This window comes from Oratosquilla oratoria, chromosome 41 (genome assembly GCF_046742065.1).
Source record: "Oratosquilla oratoria isolate Oo_2021 chromosome 41, ASM4674206v1, whole genome shotgun sequence".
In the NCBI taxonomy this organism is placed as follows: Eukaryota; Metazoa; Arthropoda; class Malacostraca; order Stomatopoda; family Squillidae; genus Oratosquilla; species Oratosquilla oratoria.
Window position 1 is genome coordinate 1,706,538 of NC_134817.1, and position 25,780 is coordinate 1,732,317.

The 25,780-nt window shown below is 39.6% G+C and overlaps 1 protein-coding gene and 1 long non-coding RNA gene across 5 annotated transcripts in view; one reads left to right on the forward strand and one right to left on the reverse strand.

Moving 5' to 3' along the window:
• The window catches only part of LOC143020891 (D-serine dehydratase-like), a 33,298-nt gene that overhangs the window by 1,406 nt on the left and 6,112 nt on the right, over positions 1 to 25,780 (forward strand). The window contains exons 2-7 of the mRNA XM_076177773.1: positions 5,702 to 5,893; positions 11,001 to 11,156; positions 14,662 to 14,786; positions 15,370 to 15,513; positions 21,811 to 21,957; positions 22,291 to 22,385. Coding sequence (XP_076033888.1) covers positions 5,709 to 5,893; positions 11,001 to 11,156; positions 14,662 to 14,786; positions 15,370 to 15,513; positions 21,811 to 21,957; positions 22,291 to 22,385 — 852 coding nt within the window. The 5' untranslated portion in view covers positions 5,702 to 5,708. The remainder of the gene's footprint in view (positions 1 to 5,701; positions 5,894 to 11,000; positions 11,157 to 14,661; positions 14,787 to 15,369; positions 15,514 to 21,810; positions 21,958 to 22,290; positions 22,386 to 25,780) is intronic.
• The window catches only part of LOC143020893 (uncharacterized), a 37,313-nt gene continuing 22,775 nt past the window's right edge, over positions 11,243 to 25,780 (reverse strand). For all 4 annotated transcript variants that reach the window (XR_012965950.1, XR_012965951.1, XR_012965949.1 and 1 more), the window contains exons 2-3: positions 12,000 to 12,309; positions 11,243 to 11,869 (exon numbers count right to left, since the gene is read on the reverse strand). This is a non-coding gene — a long non-coding RNA (uncharacterized LOC143020893). The remainder of the gene's footprint in view (positions 11,870 to 11,999; positions 12,310 to 25,780) is intronic.

Below are 25,780 nucleotides of genomic sequence, written 5' to 3' on the forward strand. Positions count from 1 at the left end.
TCATTATTGTTGTTGTTGTTATTATAAGACTTCCTGCTTCAGCTGTAATGAGAAAATTGAAAATTTAAAGTGGTGTTGTCGGGCGTGGGGGGTTGATATTGGCAACTTGAAGGATGAGATGAACGTTGATCAGTCCTGCGATCAAAACATGCGATGCGCAAGAATAATGATGAAACTGTAGAGTTTCCTAATGAAGACCGATGTTTGGGATAGGAAGATAACAAAAATGATCAAGGCCGAGATTAGCAAGGAACAACTTTGCATCATACACTCCCAGTATTAGAAAAAAAAAACATAAAATCCAGATGACATATCACAATACTATACAAGTAAGGAATAAAACCCATGGCCTGTTTTAAGTAACAGCACAAACAGGGCTTGGGCCAGTGACAAAAAATTGCGGATCGCTTATGAGAAAAGTGTATTCATACGTCTGAATGCAAGGCTAAGTTTATATATAAATTACACAGATGACAAATAGTATCAAGTGCCCAGTATATCAAGAAGAATTAGAAAAATCCGGAACAGCGTGGACCTCGCCTGCTAAGAATGTATATACAGTACACAAAGGATTACAAAAGTAGAGCATGCCGACAAGAGACATTTGGTCCACAACTAGGTCGGATGCAAAAAAATATAATAATGACAAAAAAATAAAAATATAATAGTGTAAATAATAATAAATAAAATAGATAAATGCATAGGTATAGTTGATAATCAAACAGGTAAATAGTAAATAATGATAAAGTGGCATATAACTAATAATAAATGAGAATCAAGCAAATAAGCAGACAAATAATAAACAAATAATATAAAATAAATGGCAGTCATTACAGCATATATATATATATATATATATATATATATATATATATATATATATATATATATATATATATATATATATATATCATAACCTTTGGTTTGCGAACTACATAGCCGAAGTGAACTACACATAATTTTTTTGGTGTAGATCACAATATAAAATTTAGATCGTGTATCAAAGTAGCTTCCCAAACATTTGTGGGCATTCATCGTTTTCCCAGTAGGGACGTGAGCATGTCTTGTGAGTATATGTCGTGTGAGCATTTGTCCGCTCACCGGGCGTAAAAAAAAAAAAAAAACTGTTGCGAGCCGGCATGAATAATTTGTGCTATCATGAGCAGACGCGAGAGAGTGAATGGACGCTATCTCGATCGTCCGGGTCATTGCTCCCCACTTGACCGAGACACTTTCAAGGTCAAGATGTGGAAATTACTTAGGGGGTCATATACCGAACCCCTACCCCACACCCTGAAAATGAACCGCAGAGGAGTTCTAAGTATCACGCTAATATTATTCTTGAATTTTGGGCTAACCGCATCCACGTCATCTCGAAAATCACAATATATTAATGCACGGCACATCAACAGTGGGCTCGTCTCCAGATCAGTGGCGGAGCTACTGCTTTTGTCGCCCGGGGCTGCCCTCATGTTTGCCGACTCTTCTCACAAGGAATTCAATATTACAAATGCACATTAACTTCTTAAAGGATATATATATATGTGTGTGTGTGTTTGGTTGACAGTTGATGTTAATATATCCTTTAAAAGGAATGATTTAATACTAATGATTATTCATTAAGATCTTTATTTCACCATACAAGGACCAAAAATGCCGCCCGACAAAAAGTGCCGCCCGGGGCGGACAGCCCCTACCGCCCCCCGCCCCCCCAGCTACGCCACTGCTCCAGATAACAGAACGAAGCACTTCACGATCAAATGCCGAAGGAGGCTTTTGGTTCAGATAGTGGTTCTATTTTTTTTTTTTGGGGGGGGGTTTGTCTCGTTGTAGAATGGATCAGAGGTCCGCATCTTAAAATTGTATTCATTTTCCCTCTCATTCATATATCAGATTACTATTACCGGTCTCATTCCATCCAACACATAAAATGTATAAAGTACAATAGTATCCTCGAGCACTTTATGAAACACGTACAAAGAATAATATTAATAATGATAGCAATGGTGCATACATACATATATACCAAAGGCTTTTTCCCCTTACAAGGGAGGTTGGAAAAAAAAGACATAATATCCACCCCCACCCATTCCATACCCACATACTACACTCCCATTCACTTCCTCCTTCTTATCTTGGCTCCTTCTGGATGACGGGTCATCCCTGCATCTCGCCCACTGCCCTGGGCCAGAAGCAGTATAGCAAGACATCACATCCACAGCAAGGCCACTTCGTTTAATCGGCGACCCCCTCATGCAGAAAAAGAGAAGACGGGGAGCAATCCCTTCGGGTTGCGTCAATTTATTATTCACACATACTCCCTCACCCCCACCCACTCCCTTCCATGCATCATAGCATTATCCATACACAACCATTGTCCATTCACCCCTGTCTTCTGTCTTCTCTCGTCCTTCCTCACCAGACATTCCCCTCTTTCCCAATGCCACTTTTACCCCATCCATCCATCCATCTCATCCTTGGTCGCCCCTCATGTTCACTTCTTCCACCTCTGCCTTCCACACCTCTTTCACTAATCTTTCTTCACTCATTCTTTCCACTTGTCCAAATCATATCAATACTCTTTCATCAACCCTATCTCTCAACCCCCATTCCACACCCGTTCTCCTCCTCACCTCATTTCTTACTCTATCCAACCTAGTAACCCCTATCATACTTCTCAGGCACCTCATCTCAAACACATTCAAACTCCTCTCTTCCTCTCTTATGTTCAGTTTTTGCCCGGTACAGTGTTGTGGGCACAATCAATCCTTCATACAACCGCCTCTCCAGTTTGCTGCCATATTATCCCCTTGTACATCTCACCACCTTACTTTTACCCACATTTATCTTCAACTTCCTTCTTTCGCACACCTTCCCAAACCCCGACACTAATTTCTTTAAACCCTCCTCTCATTCTGCCACAAGCGCAGTGTCGTCAGCAAAACAACAATTGGCTTATTTCCCACTTTTCTCAATTTTCTTTAACCATCTCCAATCCCCGGCCCATTACCCTTGCATTTACCTCTCACACCACCCCATTTATGTTTAAATTGAACAGCTAAGGCAACATAACACATCCCTGGCAAAGTTCCACCTTTACCTCGAACCACTCACACTCTCCATTTCTAATCCTAACAGGATCTACTACTCTCGTAAAATATCTTGACTGATCTTAAAGGCTTTCTTCGTATCCCATATATCTGCAATACCTCCCACAGTGCATTCCTGTCTACTCTGTCATAAGCCTTTTCCAAACCCATAAAAACCCCGAAAACATCTTTACCCTTTCCTAAAGCTTTCTCACATATCTGTCTTACCACAAAAAATCTGATCCACGCAACCCCTACCTGTCCTAAACCCACACTATTCCTCAGCAATTACTCCCTCTGTTCCTCTCCTAATCCTCTCAATCAAAATCCTCCCATAACCCTTCCCAAGTGCATCCAACAAATTGATCCCTCTCAAAATCCCTCACACTTGTCTCCCGTTCCCTTGTAAAGTGAAACAATACAGGCACTTCACTCCTCCGGCACTCTACCCTCTCTTAAACAAACATTAGATAACCTCTTTTTATTTCATTATCATGATCTTTGGTCACATTCACCATCTGGCCTAAATAATCATACTCCTCAACTTCTTCAAGGCTTTCACCATCGATTATAATCTCTTTCCTTTGAACTTTCGTGTTGAACATTACTTTGGTTTTACTCTTATTCATTTTAAACCTACTCTGAGACTTCCCTTGTTCAGATCACTAAGCATATCTTGCAAGTCTTCTGCTCTTTCTGAAATAAGAATACTGTCATCCGCAAATCTTAGGTGGTTCAAATATTCGCCATTAATCTTCAAACCTTTCTTTTCCCAACACAACCTTCTGAAAATCTCTTTCAAGCAAGCTGTAAATAATTTGGGTGAAATTGTATCGCCTTGCCCTACTCCTTTCTCGATCTTTATATTTTCTGTTTCTTTATGTAGTTGAATTACAGTGGTACCTTTCACATATATCTTTACTAGAACACTTACGATCTGCTCGTTTGTACCCTGCTTCTGTAGAGAGTTAATATTGCTATTTGTTCTACCAAGTCAAAGGCCTTCTCGTAATCTACAAAAGCAAAACAGAGAGGTATTTTGTATTCTGTCGTTTTCTCGATTAGTTAGATCATCGCCTGCAAATGGCCTAGAGTCGAGTATCCGCTCCTAAAGCCTGCCTGTTCTCTCGGTTGGTTTCCATCTAAAAATTGACTTTGTCTATTTGTAAGGATCTTGGAGAATACTTTATATACAGTTGATAGCAAGCTAATCGGCCAATAGTTACTAAGGTCCTGTTCTCCATTGTTACGAAGTAAAATCACTATAGCATTGCACCAGGATTCAGGAACGCTTTCTTGACGTAAGCACTGGGTGTACAACTGAGCTAACTTAATGTGCACTTCTTTCCCCGTGTCTTTCAAGAGATTTATCGTTATACCATCTTCCCCAGGTGCTTCTCCTCGTTTCATATTTTTAGAGCAAATTCTACTTCTTTCTTTGTAATCTTTGGTACATTACTAACGTCTACAGATGAATTTACTGACTCAACTACGTTCTTCGACGAGTAAAGTTCCATTCTTCTACTATTTCTACCATTCAGTCTCTGCCTTTAATGATCTCTCCATTTTTATTTTTCAGACATATCATTTTCTGTCTTCCTAAAACATGTCTGCCCGCGGTCCCTTTAATAGATTTACCTTTCCGAATAGTTTCCTCTATTCATCCATGATTCCCTTTCTTTTCTCTGATCTCTGCCTTTTGTTGATAAGCTTGTTTAGCTCTATTCTATTTCGTCTCTTCTGTTTTTAATCTGCATAGTCCTTCTTTTCATTGGGTCATTTGTAGTTTTGCAGTATTTGTTTTCTCTAATACTTTTTGTACTTTCTACTATCTCTGCCGATTCCCTTATGATATTTACTAAAATCAAATTCATACCTTCGACGGTGTCCTTGTTAGTTCTTAGAGCTTCGAATCTATTTTTAATTTCTAACTGAAATTTCTTCTTGTTATCTTTAACCTTCGCAAGGCTTATTTTCTTTTTCAAAAATAGTTTACTTCTCTCGGCTCTGAAATTTAATTGAGCTGTGCAACCTACCATTCTATGGTCACTACCTGTGTTGACTTTATGACCGTAACATTCCTAGCACTCTTGCTCTCATCTCCTAATATGATGTCTACTTCGTTCTTTGTTGTTCCATTTGGACTTCTCCAGGCCCATTAACGACCTACACGCTTTTGGAAGAAGGTGTTTATTATTCTTATGTTATAGTTCTCTGCAAAATTGACTAACATCTCGTCTCTATCATTTCTTTCGCCTACTTCAGACTTCCCAATGCACGACTCATCTCCCGTCTTTTTCCCCACTTTAGCATTAAAATCGCCTCTTACCAACGTGTACTTGTTTTCTTCTTGATCCATTACCTGACTTAAATCATCATAAAAGGACTCAATTTCATCGTCTGAACTCTGTGAAGTTGGTACATAAACCTGAACTATTTTTAGAGTGTACCTTTTTCACAGCCTAATCACAATCCAAGCTACCCTGTCTAATAAACTACTGAATTTGACGACATTACCAGGAACCTCTCGGTTTATGAAGAATACTACTCCATTAGCTCTTTCTTTTTCCTTACCATTGCTATTTCAATGATACAGTGATATATTTTTTCAGTTTGAAAATGGCAGAAGCTGTAAAAGAGGGCTTTCCGGGGACCAATGACATTGGTAAAAGTGTGGATGAGCTCACCACACCTGCCTTTGTAGTGGACCTGCCCAAGGTGGAAAAGAACTGTGCTACAATGCTGGAGACCTGCAAAAAATTTGGAGTCCAACTTCGTGCACAAACCAAGACACACAAGACCATGTAAGTGGCCTATTAGTCAAGTGTGCAAGTATGTGAGTTTTCATACTGAGTACAACACTTTAGTTTTATGTTGCAAACTATAGATGAGGTAAGTTGCAAACTATAGATGAGGTAAGAGCAGGGCAGGGAGGCCTTGTGAATGATGATCTGAAAAATCATGCATTTCAAAATTAACAAAATTAACCAAAAATATCAAAGTTCAGGCGTAAGCCAAAAGTGGCAATATATAGTGACCAAAATGTGATTGACAGGTAAGGATTTTGAGAACAAGTAACATATGTTATAGATCCCCGGTTCTGCCATTTCCTGGTTGTTTGTTATATCCCATTATATTAAAAAACACTATAATTTAATCAGAAGTTTGGGTTAGTGAGAAGGACTTTGATATTTCGAAATTTTTATATCTTAAAAAAAATAGTTTATATAATGAAATCAACAGAGTATATAAAATTCTATTACACACGCTTATCAAAAACAAACAAGTCAAAACAAATGACAGTTATAAAGCAACTTAAACACGTCAGAAATTACTGGATTTCCTGGATTTGGGGATGCAGTCCAGGTCGCACTCCTGCACCAGATCCCAGGTATAGTCCCTTATCATTTTCTCATTGTAGTGGCCCTGGTACCTCCACTCCATCACCCTCACATCTTGGTGGAATCGCTCGCCTTGTTCTACTGAGTAAGCGTCTATATTGTCCTTGAATTTGTCCAGATGAGCGCCATTCCATGGCGCCAAAAGCCTTTACCAGACCCTGCACCAGCTGCTGGTATTTTTACAGCTCTGGTTGCCCAGGAAGCCCTTGACAACTGTTATGAAACTGAAGTGTGGGTGGCGGCGATGGGTGTGTGTGGTAATGCGAGGCGGCCCCAGGGACCCGCCGCAGGAACACCGCGTGTAGGCGGTTTCCGTCATTGGCAGGAAAATAAAGTACATGTGGGCTACCCGGTTTACATGACTGAGCTGATCACGTATTTTCTCTAATATATATATATATATATATATATATATATATATGTATGTATATATGTATATATATATATACATATATATATGTGTGTATATATATATGTATATATATACAGTATATATATATATATATGTGTGTGTGTGTGTGTGTGTGTGTTTTCTTGTAGGCAGACGAGGTTGAAGGATATTGAAGATTCATTTTTGATAAGTTTCTTCTGTACAGTTGACTTATCTTGTTAAGTAAGTTTGTGTTTCGGAACTGTCTTGTTCCATCTTCAAGGGCGAAGTGCGGTGTCTTGTTGTGTATGCTGCTTATATACGGGACGTATGGATCATAGGGGTTGTAGTGGGGCTAAGGTTGCTGCTGATTGGCTAAAGTGGGCCTATGAGCGTGTGGAATATTTTAATTCCGGTTACCTCTCCTGGTGATCGAAGCATTGGGGTCCATCGGTCTTCTTGGGGCATTCTGTTGACTGAGGGCAATGTTTGAAGAGCCTCCACTTGCATATTAGTTAATGGCTGCTTTGTTTGAATATGTAGGGATTCTAGTATTAGCAACCTGCGGGGATCCTGTGCTCTATTATGGTGGTGTTCTGATCAAGGTCTTGTTAATGATCTGTTGTGTGTGGAGGTGAAGTGTGATTTAATAGCTCCATTGCTAAGATGACATGTCAAGAGCCTTGTTAGTTTTGTGGTTGTCATACCAATATATGAGTGGGACCCACATTCCTCAATATTGCAATTGTATTGGTAAACAACGTGGTCTTCTTGTAGAAGTGTTTTTGTGGTATTGGATCGATTGCGTATAATTAGCTGGGCGGTCTTCTTTGTTCTGTAGTACATTATGAGTTGGATATGTTTTGTTGGGTCAATTGGTTGTACATTTGTTTATTGATATTCTTGACAATTCTTTCTTCTGACTTATATTCCGTGGACATGTGGCTCTTATAGTATATCTTGGTGGAGTTTTTGTTTGCTGTGTTATCGTTTTCATTGTTATACCATTTGTTAAGATATGATTGGATTGTATGAGAGACACCTGAGTTGGTGTATCCGTTATTGACAAGAACTTGTGTGACTCTATTTCTTGATGGGTTTGAGCCCAGGTGGAACAATGGAAAAGGGCCCTTCTGACATAAGCGGTAATGGTAGACCGTGCGTAGCGCTTAGAACATTCGCTGTTCCCGTTCAGGCAGGCCCAATATCACAAAAACACCTTTGAAAATACACATTAGAACACAAGAAAAAATGCATATAACAGGAAAAAGTCCACTTATAACAGAGAATACAAATATGTTCCCATAAAGGCCATAATGGTCACATGCTAATTAAAATTTTAGGACGTGACGTCACACATTTTTATGAAATGCAGAAGCTCATGACGTCATGTCGTCGTTGCTTACGCCTGATCACGTCTAAGCAACGGAATACTAAGTATGGCAAAGAAATAAGATTTCACCTTTTTCATGCCTTTTTATTACTGACCAAGGTAGCGGGCCTGATATGATTTAACATCGATGTTGATTGCGATATTATCACTTTGACCACAAGTTAATCACCAATTTGGGCTCTGTGAAATCCCAATTCATCCGAGGGTCTTTATTGAGATATCATGGCCCTGCCTATCTTGTGGGCGGGAAAAAAAAAAATTTGTTTTTGAATCTGAACTGTCAACGATTAGGAGAAAAGTAAGCAAAGGTTGCTGCCATCACCCCTTCCTACTCGATAGAATGGTTGTGCATGAGTTCTCTCTCTTTTTTTTTTTTTTTTTTTTTTTTTTTAAATGCACTTGGGATTTTAATCGTCACACTTGGTCACCGGCATTACTCACATTAGGTGACAAGAAGAATAGCCCCCTTCACATTTATTCCCTTATCTTAACTTCCTAAACATTTACACAAATAAAGGAATGATAACCCAACAGGGACCAAATCACATTACCACTTTACGGGCACCACTAGGAGACACCTCTCACTCCCTCCTACGTTCACCGTCCCTAGGGCGTCGACTCGCAGGCCTACGGCAATAAGGTTTCACTTACTCAATTCACCTACTAATCACAAATCCTTTGTAGGTTTTTCCCGAATACAATTCAGTTTTGAAGGAAGAACTTATGCAATTTCTATTTTTAAGTGATAACTATCTCCGACCAATACTAATGGTCACACTCAGGATTCTAATACGTTTCGGTCACTACACCATACAAAATCCTCCCTATGTGTAATTTGTAAAATTCACTCCCCTCCCCCCCTCTAGCTTAGACCTTCCCTGTAATTTTGGAACGGCGATCAGGACTAAATATTACAGATATAATTAAAATATATTCACATTTATATATATATATATATATATATATATATATATATATATACAGTATATATATATATGCATATATATATGCATATATATATATATATATATTTGTGTGTGTGTGTGTGTGTGTGTGTGTGTGTGTGTGTGTATTGCGGAAACACAGGAGTCTTAGTCTGAGTTCATTCCTGATAAGATTCCTGTTTTTCTTACTCCACTTATGTCAACCTGTCAGAATGCCTCAACACACACACACACACACACACACACACACACACACACACACACACACACACACACACACACACACACACACACACACACACACACAATCTCGTGGCGCAGTGGTTAGAGTTCTCGCCTGCCACTACGGCGGTCCGGGTTCGAATCCCGCCCAGGGCTGAAATAATTTCAGTATCGCTGCGCTGCGGGTTATTACTCCAACTCGTGGGCGGGGAGTTGGGTGTGTGTGTGCGTGTAAGGTCACAACATTACCCATAGATCGGTCATATATGAGCTCCGAACTCTTTTCCGGGAGGGAAATAACTGTCGATCACGACACGTGATCCAAGACAATGGTGAATGGCGAAACACACACACACACACACACACACACACACACACACACACACACACACACACACACATATATATATATATATATATATATATATATATATATATATATATAGTGTATGTGTGTGTATGTTGCACACGCGCATATGACTTTACAGGTCAGCAATAAAAGGACCTGTACGGTGACTAAGTGTATTCCTGACGGAAATGACCAAACTTCGATGACGTAGACCTTGTTGTAACCTAAAGCCGGTGACACACCGTGTTTGTGACGACATACAATGCTCCACATTCGTAGTTAATTATGATGTAGAGCAGGGGTTTCCAAACTGGGGGAAATTTCCCCCTGGGGGGAAACTTGAAGCTACCAGGGGGGAAATAGTTATACTACCTACGAACTAAAAATAATCTCAGATGAATTTTCTCATGTCTGAGAGAGAGAGAGAGAGAGAGAGAGAGAGAGTGCCTGTTTATCAGTATATATGTACATTTGAAAAATAAAATAGTAAATAGTGACTGTGTTTTAACTACTCTTTCCCTCATACACATGAAGGGGGGAAATCTGGATGGTTGAACTGGGTGCAGGGGGGAAATGACAGAAAAAAGTTTGGGAACCACTGATGAGTATATAATGCATGTACAATGTTATTTTCATTGTTGTTATCATTATCATTACTAATATTATTATTATAATTATCATTGATATCATTATCATTGTTACTATTACAATAATTAATATTATATTTATCATTATTATTATTTTTGGCATTATTATCATTGTTGTCATTTCTCTTATTATTATTATTTCTATTATTATTAGTTATTATTGTTGTTATTATTATCATTGTTATCATTATTATTATTATTATTATTACTATTATTACTACTACTACTATTATGGATATTATTGTTATTGTCATTATTGTTATTGTTATCAGTAATATTATCATTAGCAGTAGTAGTATGATTGTTACTATCATTATCATTATCACCATTGTTACTGAAATCATTGTCATTTATTGTGAGACGGCAAAGGTATCCATCCAACTCGAGAGGTTCGCCCCTTATTTCCTTTGAGTTCTATTCTGTCTAACATCAGGCGATTTTATTCAACCATTACGCTGCTCCTTCAGCAGCGATGGGTTCCCTTCCGTGATCCAGGAGTTTTCCTTTGGGTGAATAAAATCGCCTGGCGGCAGTCGGGGAACAGATGTGTCCGTAGCAGTGAAAGGATTCTTGTCTCCCCAACAGCGAGGGCTCCATACTCCAGACGGGCGGCACGCGAAGGAGCATCGTCACGTCGACACTGGACGAGGCGGAGCTCTTCGCCAAGAACCACTTCGACGACATCCTCTACGGGTTTCCCCTCATCCCCCATCACCTGCCCAGAGTCTTCCAGCTGACCAAGTAAGGAGGAAGGCTTACTCATAGTTCACCGCACATGCCGTACAGTATGCTAACAGATGTCTTAACATTTATCCCTCACACACACACACACACACACACACACACACACACACACACACACACACACACACACACACACACACACACACACACACACACACACACACACACACACACACACACACAAATAGATACTGCGACTGCGAGATATAAAGACGAGACACTACGAGCATAGTTCCCCTTCCCGTACGGTACAACTAGGTAAACACACACACACACACACAAACTAGACACTGAGAGATATAAAAACGGGATACTATGAGCATAGCTCCCCTTCCCGTAAGATACAACTAGGTAAGCAAACACACACACACACACACACACACACACACACACACACACACACACACACACACACACACACACACACACACACACACACACACACACACACACACACACTGCGAGATACAGAGACGGGACACCACGAGCGTAGCTCCCCTTCCCGCCCACGAGAGTTGGAGCGTGTATGCGTGTGTGTGTGTGTGGGGGGGGTAATGAGGCTGTTCAGTCCAGCGATGTGCTCCAAATATTCAATTATGGTCCCCTGGTGGACATCATTCCTCAGTGGAGAGTCATATTCGGGCCAACCTGGAGCCCCCATTCTGTCGATTCCAGAATGAAGTCCCACCTGACATTATCCAGAACAGTATCTGGAAAGGAATTCACGGAGTTCAGAACGGGCCAGGTTCACCTACAATAACAGTAATAGCAGCCAGGCTGCCTATGATTAACCAACATTGCGTTATGCTGCACCTAACAAGGGTTATAGAGTGAACAGACCTCTAAATTTCCAGGTTTTGGGCGCGTCCGTTTCTGTACCAGCGGGGACATGTACTGTACGAGTGTTATGTTTTCAGAACACAAGTTGTCGTTGTAACCATAGCCTGAACTTCGTTCCCGAAACTTGTTTCCATCACTGCAGCTAGATGGCACTCAATTTCTTCTTTACTGACTAGGGGTGGAAGGTTGAGGGAGGCACCAAGGGGATGGGGCTTGGTGGAAGCTGGAATCAGAAATCAGACGTGACTACAGGAATGGAAGGGAAGGCTAGATGCTTCGGTTACATTTTCTTCTTTCTTCATCACCTTTCCTTAAAAAGAAATAAAAATAGAAATATATAAATAAATGAGTAGACACATAAACAAGTAAATAAATGAATGGGTAAATGATAATATAAAGAATCCTCAAAATGTTAAGATTTGCGTTACATAATCTTGCAGACCGCCTGCATTGTTATTTTTCAGTTCTTTGTCTATTTTCCATTGAGGAAATCTCTGCGTCAAATGGTGTAGAGTGCTTACAATTTACTTTACATCAGGTTTCAGCTAATTTGTGCTGTGGATTTTGAATAGATAAACAAAATAGATGAATAAATGAAAGCGCCTACAGCTAGAGTAAGCTATAGGAGTAAAACTTGGCGAAAGGCTTAATCGAGATTGGCTCGAAATGTGATAAATTCCATCACTGCGATCACCTTAACTGATCAAAATCGCCATGTCTGCAGCTAGAGTTAAGACTAAAAGTGAAAAAATGCAGTGAAAGGGTGGATAAGACATTGATACTGTTGTTTATGTATTCATTTGTTAACAAGCACACACACATATGTATATATATATATATATATATATATATATATAAATATATATATAAATATATATATATATATATATATATATATATATATATATATATATACATATATATATATTGCAGAAAAACCACTGGGAAATAGGAAACTTAGACCGAACGTTTTCGTCTATTAAGACATTATCAAGGAATACAAAGTGACAGAGACATAGGTGCATATATATACATAAAGTAGCAGACTATGTAGAGAACATGGTAAGGACACACGAGATGCTTTATAACCAGGTTGAGAAGTGTTTACATTTAAGGACATTTGATCATATGACTTTACATCACCCTGTCCTGGTAACATTTGGAGCATTTTTTTTTTACGATTTTCTTAATAATAAAATCATCAAGTTTATACAAACCTAAACTTAAATTAATATTTTGATCAACGGAGTTGTGGCAGCACTGAACACGAGCCGATTGAAAATATATAGAATTTACTGTATTAGAGTGTATATTTACAGTGCACAGGTATTTTATACCGTCAGATTGGATAGTATGCTAGATTAAAAGTACAGTACTGTATTATTCCTCTTTCTTTCGTAATGTAATTGTTGATATTAGCCAGTACACAGTGTCGGTAACTGCGGACAATCAGTATTATAGGACCGATGTTCTCCCTTTTTGTCCATTAAAACGAGGGATGAGTGTATATATATATATACATATATATATATATATATATATATATATATATATATATATATATATATATGTATATATGTAATCTGTTCATCTCTTTTCCTTTTTCAAAAATCTGCTCACTGAAAAACGTTGCGTGATGGAATATACAAAAACGGGGCGTGACAAGAAACTAACCGAAGCTACAATTGAGTTTGTATCTTGCAATAGCAAAAAAAAAAAAAAAAAAAAAAAAGAATAGATATGTAATGAGTAGAATTGTGAACAGTGGTTGGGCTTTTGTATATATCCTACAAAGAGAGATCACACCCCGAATCGGGTATGGGTATCGACAGCATAATTTCTATGCAGTCGATAATTTAGGAAATTTGTGACACTCCTAGGAATCGAATTCTCTTAGAATAAGCTCCATTCTAAGAAGAATGTTGATCACTTGTAACTTCCTCTATCCCTCCATTCTACTGCTATCCCTCCTTAAGAACATTTACTACCATTATAACCCCACCTCTTCGGACTAGTGGTTATCAGCGACGGAAAAATACATGAATTACACAATAAAATAGGGTTATGTATGTCACTCCTATTTGGCACCGGTGAGCCAAAATACAATCCTGGTGCCATGAGCCTGTGGGCACGTAGTAATAGACGATGGAGACGAGACTTCCCTGTGCAGCTGTGCATGGTATTCACTTGACGGACCTCAACCTTGCAGGACCTCCGGAACAGTTTATAAACACAGGTGTCCACAGTATGCCACTGCAGTGACGATGCCCTGAGGAAGCTGATACATCACACAGTGACGTCATCAAGTCTCCTTAAGTCAAAGGTCAACAGCGGTCGGGGGCCATTACTAAGAGTGGATAACTATCCTAACCTCTGCGCCGCGTCCAGGATTAAAACAAACGCCAAAATTCCCACGCGGTTGCCAGGCGCACGCGTTACCACCGACCCACGGCAAGGAACGGTGTCGTCGGAGGGATGAGAGTGAGGGCATTGGCAACAGCTCCCATTTGAGTGACGTTTTCCCAGCGCCGAATGAAATCGCCTGGCGTCAGCCAGAATAATTTATGTAGTGTTCTGTCTTGGGTTAGGGGATAAGTAGGGGGAAATGAAGAATCCTGGCGGACCTGCTGTGGTGACATTCAATCTTTATTTCCATCTTCAGGACGCTCGAGACCTTCCACGTGATGGTGGATTCTGACGTGGCTGTGGACACTCTGTCGGCAAACAGCCCCCCTGAAGGCAAGAAGTGGTCCGTGTTCCTCAAGATTGACTGCGGCAACAAACGAGGTACGGGGTGCCCAAGATGATGGTACGGGTGGGGGATGATTAAGAGGCTGGTGGACAGAACCGTTGCGAGCACCAATGCGAACGCCTGTTGCACCACTCACCTTTTCTGAGTCAGAGGCTTCCTTCTTCAGCTGAATCAAATCGTCCGGCTTTAACCAAAATTGAATTCTTAAAAGAAGTTACACAAACTGGAGTCCTGTCCCCATTCGTTCCCTTTGGGCTCTGAGGTTTTCCTCCCCAAGGTGACTTGAACCGTCCCGCTTCGGAATAAAATCTTTTATTGTGTCAAAAATGACCCAATGCCCACAAAGGAGTTAATTCTTTCCACATGGGATTTTATTCCTTGTCTTAGTCGAGCCTTAATGCCGAGCGATTTTATTCTGTGGAGTGGTGCCTTCAATAAGTAAGGGATTATAATTTCCAGGACTGTGTTCACATTTTAATTTTCTCTGTAAGACGGAATAGTAAGCGGAAAGTCTCAGACGTTCCCTGTTGTCTTTTTTATGAACAGTTTTAATGGTTAAATAACCCGTATTTAAAGTAGAGTACATGTGTTTACCCGAGACTGGGTCCTGTCGCACAGCGGGTGTCTGGTGGGAGAACAAGGACGCAGAGCGGTTGGCAGTGCGGATTCACGGAACTCCCAACACCATCTTTAAGGGCATTTACGCGCACTGTGGCAACTCCTACAGCGAACCTGTAACCAACGCCAGGAACAATAGCATAGGTAAGACCCTTTCAACATAAATTACACTGGTCAATAAAGACATTGTCCCAATCTTATATATTTTTGCATGCAGAATCCAAAAATAATGTCCAATTTTTTCCATCATCCACATTTTTTGTGTTCCACGGTATGTTACATTACGTGTGTTACGTGGGATAAATTTAGATCAAGCTGTTGGTAACATTGCGTGAGATTGTTATGCACTTTCGGCCAATCTGTTCTTCAAGTGAACCACATTTATTGAATCAGGGAGATCTAAATGATCTTGTGCGGGATTTAAACTTGTTAAAAAAATGAACTTCTTGCATCCAGGTTAAAGTGCTGGAATCTTCTCCAGAAATAAACCAAAGTTAGTTTTTATCGTAAGCGACGTTGTGATTTTGAACAGTTTTTCTCACTTAAGGATGGTGTGGTGTTTTGCGATAATGTATATTCTGTTTATTGTCTCTTCAAAAGTGAGCCTGAAAGCTGTTTTGCTCCACAATAGAAATAAATTTCCTTCTGTTCCTCTGGCCTATGCAGCTAACATGAAGGAAACATATGAGAGTATGAAGCTTCTATTGCAAATAGTAATAGTGATAATAATAATGATAATAATAATAAGTATGAAAAACATAAATAGAATATCTGGTGACCTAAAGGTTGTGGCAATTTTACTTGGAATGCAGTTGGGTTACACAAAGCACGGTGAAAGGTTTCACCAGGACATTCTGAACATGGACACCCGGTATCAAGGGAAGTGGAGCTCTTCAATGTTGGCTGATTACTGTTGGACACTAACAAAATGGATCTCCCAGAAGCAAAATACACTCGAAAATCATACATTTCTACAATTTAAAGATAAGCTTAATTGAAATATCAGCCTAATTTATTAGTGATAATTGTTTAAATTTAATATGCTATCACAGAAAAACTATGCCTCGTAGAAAATTCTGAAAGCATATTTGAAACCAGAAGAAAAAATTCTGTCAAGTTCACCTTCTTTTGTGTGTGGAAAGGGTATTTTAATAAATTTAGTTGACCAGTGTTATTGTATCAGTGCTTGGCAGGTGCGCAATGAATTGCTCAAATCCCATTTGCGCAATATTGCGCTCAAGGGAATATCGTTTGGACATTGCGCACCTCTGTGCGTAGGGGAATGTCGTTTGAACATTGCGGACAAGGGAATATCGGTTGAACATTGCGCTTTACACGAGACTTTGCAGAATAGCTCTTGTACATGAAAATGCAGGTGCGCATCTGCCACGTGGATTGTGCAGTGCGCAATCCACGGAGCCTATGGTCTTTAGCTGCTCGTATTACTGGGTTAGTGAGGGTTCTGAATTGTTTTGACGAGGTTAGTAATAGTTCATATTTCTTGCACGTAGTAGTGAACTATGGACTGTGTTTGTGCAAGGGCCTTTCGGTGCTGGGTAGGTGAGTGATGACTTGTGTAATGCACAATTGCTAATTTAGTGTAATATATCGATGTAGCGCAATTCCCCCAGATATATACATATGGTTTGCATTTGTGATTTGCAACATTGCACAAGCTAGATAATAGATTGAGCATTGTGCTTGCACAAAACACCTTTTCGGATATTATGCCTACCACTGGCGGATGCGCGCGCGCGCATTCACATACACCCGTGGCGCAGTTGGTAGATTTTTCGGCTGTAACTATGGCGGTCCGGGTTCGTATTCCGCTCAAGGCTGGAATGATTTCAGTATCGCTGCACTGCGGGTTGTTACTCCAACTCTCGTTGGCGGGGAGTTGGGTGTGTGTGTGCGTGTAAGGTCTTCTTTGCATTCTTTTAATATTCAATTAGCTATTCCATCTCGCCCATACGATTTCCTGACATCAAGGTTCATTATTTGATCCATTATTTCTTTACGTGTTACTATTATTTACCTCATGGAGGGGAGGGGATCACTTCTTTCCCTTGATCTCGATATTGCATTTTTCTCTAATGAAAACAGACTTGAAGTGTTTGCTCATGACTTCAGCCATTTCTGTATCTTGTGTGTATTCCGTATTCCCTTGGCGTAGTTTCACTATTTCCTGTTTATTTATTAGGTTACCATTTACATATCTATAGAATAATTTTGGCTGATCCTTACATGTTTCTATTATGTCTTTTTTCATAGTTTCTTTTTTTTCGCTGCGTATTTTTACATATTCGTTCCTTTGATTTATATATATTTGCCGCTTTCTGGGTTTTTGTCTTTTCTTCATCTTTTCCAAGCTTTATCTCTTCTGTCTTTCGCTTCGCTGCACCTTCTATTAAACCAGCACTTAATATACAACTTTTCCTGTTTTTGCTTTAGGACATAATATATTCATCCACTCCTTGATAGATTTTCAATAGAATCATCCATTTTTCCACTTGTTTCTTCCTTGTAGATTATTTCCCAGTTTGCTCAAAGTCCATTTTACTATAGGCCTACATCAGTCTTCAGTTTCTGTGTTTCTCATTTTTATTTATATATATTTCCTCCTTTAGTTCTAACTCGACAATATAAAAACCTATTTGAAATTTAATATGAAATGTCATGCGGATGTTTCGGACATCGTCGAGTCTCTTTGCGTGATCGGGGGTCAGGTCATGACTAGAGGTCGGGTCACGGAGGGTTATATGCATACCTTGGGTCAGGTCATTTGGGGGCGAGGGCTCAACAGACAGGTCAGCGATTTGGATGAAACGTATAGCAATCTAACTGATTTAATTATTAATGCACAAAATATATTTATCCTCCTGAAGTCAATACGGAAAAATAGTAATACTCCCAAAGTGGATGACGGACAGATTGAAACAAGAGATCGGAATGAAAAGAGGACTTTACGTAAAAATAAAAAAACGGGGAAACACGCCTTAGATCAAGATATAACGAAATGACAAAACTAGTTAAAAAGAATACACGTACAGCGAAACGTAATTATGAAATTAAGGTTGCTAGCCAAGCAAGATCCAACCCAAAAGGTTTCTTTCATCTCTATAGAACAAAAAATAAAGAAAGAATAGGACCAATTAAAAACGATGAAAATGTTATGATAGAATCGGAGGAAAAATGAGCGAGGAGTTTAACAATTATTTTCTATCGGTGTTTACTAATGAGAGGTTAGATAAAGTACCTGACTGCGATCCGATTTTCAGAGGGGATGAAGAAAGTAGTCTATCTAATATCAGCATTAGTAAAGTAGTAGTCAAGCAGATTGAATGACTTATAGCTACAAAATCCCCGGGTCCAGACGAATTTATTACGAGAATGCTAAAGGAGTGTAAATTTGAAATCTGTGACCAGTTAATTAAAATATTTAATAAATCCGTAGACACTGGTTTTGTGCCTACTGCTTGGAGGCAAGCAAACGTTGTTCCTGTTTTTAAGAAGGGAGATAGATCGTCTATATGCAACTACAGGCCAATCAGTTTGACATCGGTTATAGGAAAAATGCTTGAATCAATAATAATAGACTCAGAGAACACATCGAAAGACATAATTTAATTCGTGATTCACAGCATGGTTTCTCCAAGGGTAAGTCATGTGTGACTAATCTTCTACCCTGTTACACTAAAGTATATAAGGCGTCAGATAAAAATGATAATTACGATATTATTTACCTTGACTTTAGCAAAGCTTTCGATAAGGTGCCACACCAGAGACTACTAAATAAAATTAAAGCCCATGGCATAGGAGGAAAAGTGTTAGAATGGATTAGAGCTTGGATTAGTCACAGAAAACAACAGGTCACCATAAATGGAGTAAAATCTAGGTGGGGCAATGTTACTAGTGGGGTCCCCCAGAGCTCGGTTTTGGGTCCCTTGTTGTTCATTATGTACATAAACGATTTAGACGACAGGATAAATAGTGATGTTAGTAAGTTTGCGGACGACACTAAAATAGGACGCCTAATTAGGTCAGGAGACGACACAAAGATTCTGCAGGATGATCTTAACAAATTGTTCACATGATCGGTGAAATGGCAAATGAACTTCAATATCTTTAGGTGTAGTGTGTTAAACGTAGGGCTACACAATCCCAAAAATAGATACAGCTTAGATAACATGCTTTTAGAGAAAACTGAGTTTCGTTGCTAGGACGGTAATGAATAGAAGTGCAGAGGTAATTATTAAACTCTATCTAGTGATAGTTAGACCCATCCTTGACTATGCGGTACAGTTTTGGTCTCCATCCTACAGAATGGACATCCATTCACTAGAATCAGTACAGAGAAGAATGACCAAAATGATACATGGACTCAGAAATTTACCTTATGAAGAGAGGCTTAGGCACCTTAACTTACACTCTCTGGAAAGACGTAGAGTGCCATGAGCCATGAAATTTGCTGTTCCTAGAATATGACATGAACCTACTGATCATTCAAATGACTGCTTTTTCTGTGTGGTGGATCCTTCCAAACACTGATCAAGGGAAAAATGCAGCTGATCTTCCTATAACAGCTCCTCCAGAAAGAATCCAACTATTGGAAGAAAGCACCCAAGTCAGAAGATGAGCTAAACAGAGAGAAAGACTGTGACATCACAGATACAGCTGTAGTTGGGAAGAATCCTTTCTACCCAAACCAAAGAGACCTCAATGACTTTATCAGAGATCTTGGTGTGACAAAGTCAAATGGTGAGCTTTTGATTTCAAGGCTGAAGGAATGGGATTTACTTGATGGTAGTGTGCAAGTGACCAACCAAAGAAAACATTACAAACATTTCTCCAGCTTCTTTGCAGAGGAGAACAGGGTATCCAATTGCACTGATGTATTAGGTTTGTTTGATGCTATTGTAATCAGCTACAATGCAAATGAATGGAGACTTCATTGACAGCTCCTCCAAAAGGCTGAAAGCTGTCCATCTGCATGATGGAAACAAGTATCTATCTCTGTCTCTTGCTCATTCTGTGCATCTTAAGGAGGACTACAATAGTGTAAAGCTTCTACTGGAATCTTTAAACTACAGCAACTATGACTGGGAAGATATTGGAGACTTCAAGATGGTGGCTTTCTTGGTGGGACTGCAAGGAGGTTTTATCAAGAATTCCTATTTTCTTTGCCTTCAGGACAGTAGAGACAGAGCAGCACATTACCAGAGAAAGCACTGGCCTCCAAGGACTGACACTACAGTGGGAACACACATTATCAAGCATGAGCAATTGGTGAATCCTGAAAATGTTTTGTTTCCTCCAGTATGCATCAGACTGGGTCTCATGAAATAGTTTGTTACAGCTCTTGACAAGAAGTCTGCTCCCTTCAAATATTTTTAAGACTTCTTTTGTAAGCTTTCAGAGGCAAAGGTGAAAGCTGGTATTTTAATTAGACCACAAGTAAGGAAAATTATGGAGTGCTCAGAATTTCTATAGAAGCTCATAGAAAAAGAGAAAAAAGCTTGGGAGTGTTTCATTGCTGTAGTACAGGGCTTTCTTGGGAACAACAAGGCTGATAACTATATAGAACTGGTTAAAGCTTTAGTGAAAAACTATGGTGAGATGAGCTGCAGAATGACCTTGAAGGTTCATTTCATAGATGCTCACATCAACAACTTCAAAGAGAATGTGGGAAGAACAAGGGCTTCCACCAAACCTATAATGAACTTTGAATAGAGATATCAGGGATCCCTCAGAAAACATGATGGGAAACATCTGGGGGCTCATAATACATGAAAGTGATTTGTTGTATTCATGCAAATCAAGAAAAACTGTTCATATTCAATCCTGAAAATTAGTAACAGAAGTTTTGAAATAAATTTTTGTGTCATTTGATTTTATTTTTGTTTGTCCATATTTGGTGAAAATGAGTTTTTTTGTGTCAAAAAACATTGAAAAAGCCACAAAAGCAAAGTTTGACAGGAATAATGGACATTTGCTATTATTTTGCTATGAAAACTGTTGGAAAATCACACTTCATGCTTGTCAAAGACAAAAGTTGTGTTACATAGTGTTATCTATATTATTATTATTATTGTTGTTATTATTATTATCTTTATTATATAATTATCACATTATTATTATTATTATCATTATTGTTATTACTATTATTATTATTTATTCATTGTGACACTGCTTCTGACCCAGGGCAGTGGACAAGATGCAGGGATGACCCATCATCCAGGAGGTGCCAAGATAAGAGGGAGGGTGGAGGGGAGTGGAGTGTATCAGGGATGGAATGGGTGGGAATGGTTTTTATGCCCTTGTTTTTTGGCTACCTCCCTTGTAAGGGGGAAAAAGTCTTTGGTATATGTATGTATGCATTCATTTATTTATTTATTTATTTATTTATTTTTTTTTTCCATGACTGTCATTCTTTACTTGTAGACCGCATGTTGGCAGTCTCAGAGAGAATTGTGAGTTCAGGTGTACCATGCCCCACTGTGGGCATTGGTTCCACACCCTCCTGCAGGCAACCCTGCCCTGAGATGGAAAAGCTCACTGAACTTCACCCTGGCAACTACGTGTTTCTAGGCAAGTAATATTTGCTCTTTCCTTGCAAACTGTACATATGTGGGGATGGCTGCAGCTTAGAGCTAACTCACCACCCCTGGAGACTCCCTCAGCAACCATTTTTATAATACCTTTTTATATTGTGCCAATGCCGCCTTTGTTATGGTAAAGGCCAGATGATTTCATTCAGATGATGAAACATGGTAATACAGAGATTGAGGATTTTGCACTAATTTCATCAAAACAGCATCCCATAAAAATAGACCTTTTGTTTAGACTAAGTTCATACTAAAATGTTATGACAAAAATGCTCTGTTCTGAACTCTGCCACATACACACACCTTCCTTTTGCAGATGTGCAGCAGTCTACACTTGGGTCCTGCACATATGACGACATTGCCTGCAGCGTGGCGACCCGTGTCATCGGGCATTACCCACACCGCAACCAGGTACTGTGCTGTGTGTGCAGGTGCGGCACTATTGCCAATGAAAGCAAAGTCAAAGGGCCATGTGGAGGAGGAAGCATCTTCATTGCATTGGTAGAAGTGTAACCATATATAAGTCACTTATCAAACCATAAAACTTTATTTTCATTATATATATATATATATATATATATATATATATATATATACAGTATATATATATATATATATATATATATATATATTTTTTTTTATGAACGGAATTGAAAGAAAATAAAAGAGAGAGAATGTAGTAACTTTGTAAAAGTGTTTCGCAATATATGTGACTAAGCTTAAACCAACATAAACATAGCACTAATCTAACTTACACTAACTTAACCTTCACTAACCTTGCCTAACCCAGTTGGATTTAATCAGTAACTGTCAAAATAATTTTCTTATGAAGTATGCTTCCTTCAGGCAATATTTTGTCTTTTTTTGCCAATTGGTGCTGTCCACTGGAATGTGTGTGATCAAAGTGAGGTGAATAAGGCATGTCGCAGAGTAGAGTATAAAATAATACAGTACCATGCCTCATGTATTCTTGTGATCTTGCATCTAACTAGTAGTTATCCCCTTAGATGGAAATGAGCATGTAGACAAGAGTAGACTAGGAGAGTAGGTGGGTGGCCTGACCTAGATTATCTATATCCATTCCTGTTGTACTGTCGTTCAGGTAATTGCAGTTTGCAGAACAACCATGTGCAGAGCAAAATTGAAGTAGTGGTACAGACTGGACTATAGACAACCTAGGAGGTTGCGTTGGAGGTTGCATTGCGTTGCGTTGTCATGCGCAATGGCGGCGGCGCATGACAACGACCTTGTCATGCAGGTCCCCGACGTAGTTACAATAGGCCACCAGCTGCATATAAAAACCATTGTGACCACGCCCCTCACCACACATTTCCTTCAGCTACCGACGCGTCAACATACACAATGTGCATATTGCAATGGCCCTCACAGTCCCAAACGACCACCAGCAAACCCTACAACTACTGGGGCTATCGTTAATAAACCCTACAACTACTGGGTCTATCATTGATAAACCCTACAACTACTGGAACTTGCCTCTGGGGATGCCCCGGCCTACAACAACTACTTGAACTTTGATGTGACGCTGTTAAAAAAAATACTGGGTCATGTGGCACACCGGATTGAGAAGCAGGATACGACCTTCTGGTAAGCCATACCACGTGGCCTTAGGCGACAGCTATAAGAGCCTTCAGTATACCTTCAAGGTGCACCATAACATCATCACGACCCTTGTGTACAAGACATGTGAGGCATTCATACAGGAATGCATGGAGGAGGTCATGTCGTTCCCCAAGACACCAGAGGAATGGAGGGTAGGGTCAGACAAGTTCGTCAGACGTTGGAACTTCCACCACACTATTGGGGCTCTAGATGGCAAACACGTGGCTATGCGGTGTCCCAACAAAGGTGGTTCAAAATGGTACATCTACAAGGGTTTCCACTCCCTTGTGTTGCTGACCCTCGTCGATGCTGACTACCGCTTCCTGTACGTCGACGTAATTTAGAGCGCCGTCTGACGCCGGCCGGTCAGGTACGACGCCACGTCCGGCGCATAATGGTTGCCGCATGACGGCGAAGGCGTCCCGTAACCGTCCCGTTCAAGTATCCGACCTGGCCGGCCGCCGACTCAATATTTGAATTTCGTGAATCCTCAAAATTTCCTGAAACCCACCACGAACTGTCCCGACCTTCCCGCCGCCCTCCCGTTCAGCGGCTATCTCTTCCGAAGCGCGGTAATTTAGACAAAGACCTCGCCACAACCTCTAAGCCTGCACGGGACGGGGCTTAACTCGCCATAGTGTGAGTGCTTCATAAGGGCAATCTAAAGGCCCCTTGTCTCGACAAGAGGCTGCAGCAGATCCGTGGTGAATTGTGTTGTCTTCTTATAGGGTACTGAGGGCATAAATATCATGTGGTCAATATTGTAGGGAACTTTAATTACATACCTACGGACCAGAGTCATTATATATTATTTCATGATTTAAAACTAGTATTTGAATAATGATAATAATAATAGATATATATGGCGTAAGTGGGAGTAGGAAACACAAGGTCTGAGTTAAGGAATAAACTCAGATTTAAACTCCTGTTTCCTACTCCCATTTACGTCAACCTGTCAGAATGTCAATATATATATATATATATATATATATATATATATATATATATATATATATATATATATATATATATATACACACACACTGATAAATTTTAACTGATGTTATCCCTTTGTTCTATCACCCTCGTCAAATTTCTCCTTTGCCACCTCTATGACTCCACCCCGTATGAAGTATTGGCTGCATAAGTTTTATGGAGTCTATAGTGGAACAGTCATGCAAGATTTGTTTTTTATTTATTTATTTACTTATCCATTTCTTTTTTCTGGTTGGAGACAAAATTCCAATCAGAAATTATTGTTGATCACTTTTAATTTGTATTATCCCTCCTTATCTGTCATCTTTCTCCGCTCCTTTATGACCTCTATGATTCTTCGGTGCAATGTCGTCCCCAAGAATAAAAGCGGTGGTTGTTGATGACAAAATATTAGCTACACTATTCAATCACTTCACCTCTCCGGTGCGATATTGACCCCAAGGTTAGAAGCGCTGGTTAATGCCGACGGAATACTACCGTAAGTCCTTGTACTGAGTACGTTGTATGCGGAGAGTCGTGTGAGAACAACAATCGATCCACCGAGCCAAGGTCTAAGTAAACAGGTCTAACCGCTGGAGCAGTTCTGCGCAGCTTCTGACGTCATTTGGATGCGTCCATTTTCTCTTTGTGATACACTGAAGAAAACTGTGAAACGCCAAGGAAGACAGGAACTATAATATTTTATATAATATATATATATATATTATATATCATATATATATTATATATTCATATATATAGACAGGAACTATAATATTTTATATATATTTATATATATATTTTATATAATATTTGTCAGAATATAACTAATTGAGTGGAGCGGTGCGAGCGAAGGCGACGTCATTTTCGAACCACGGACCAGCTTCAACTGACAACTGTAGGACCCGCTAACCCCACTTTGAACAGCCAGGTGACGTTCACGGGCCCGCTGTGCCAACTCCCTCGAAATTCGGTCGGAAGTGGTTAGACCTTATATTCTTAGATTTTGCACCGAGCCACACTGAAATGCGCACCGTAACACAAAGAGAGAGAGAGAAAGAAAACGGAGTAAAGTTGGAATTCCATTATGTTAAAAGATCCACCAACTCTACTGTAACGACAGCAACGAACACTTCCGCCAAGTTAAGATAAACAAAATGGTGCTACTATAGCGTAAGGTCTGCCACACTATACCGTGAGGTCTACAATAT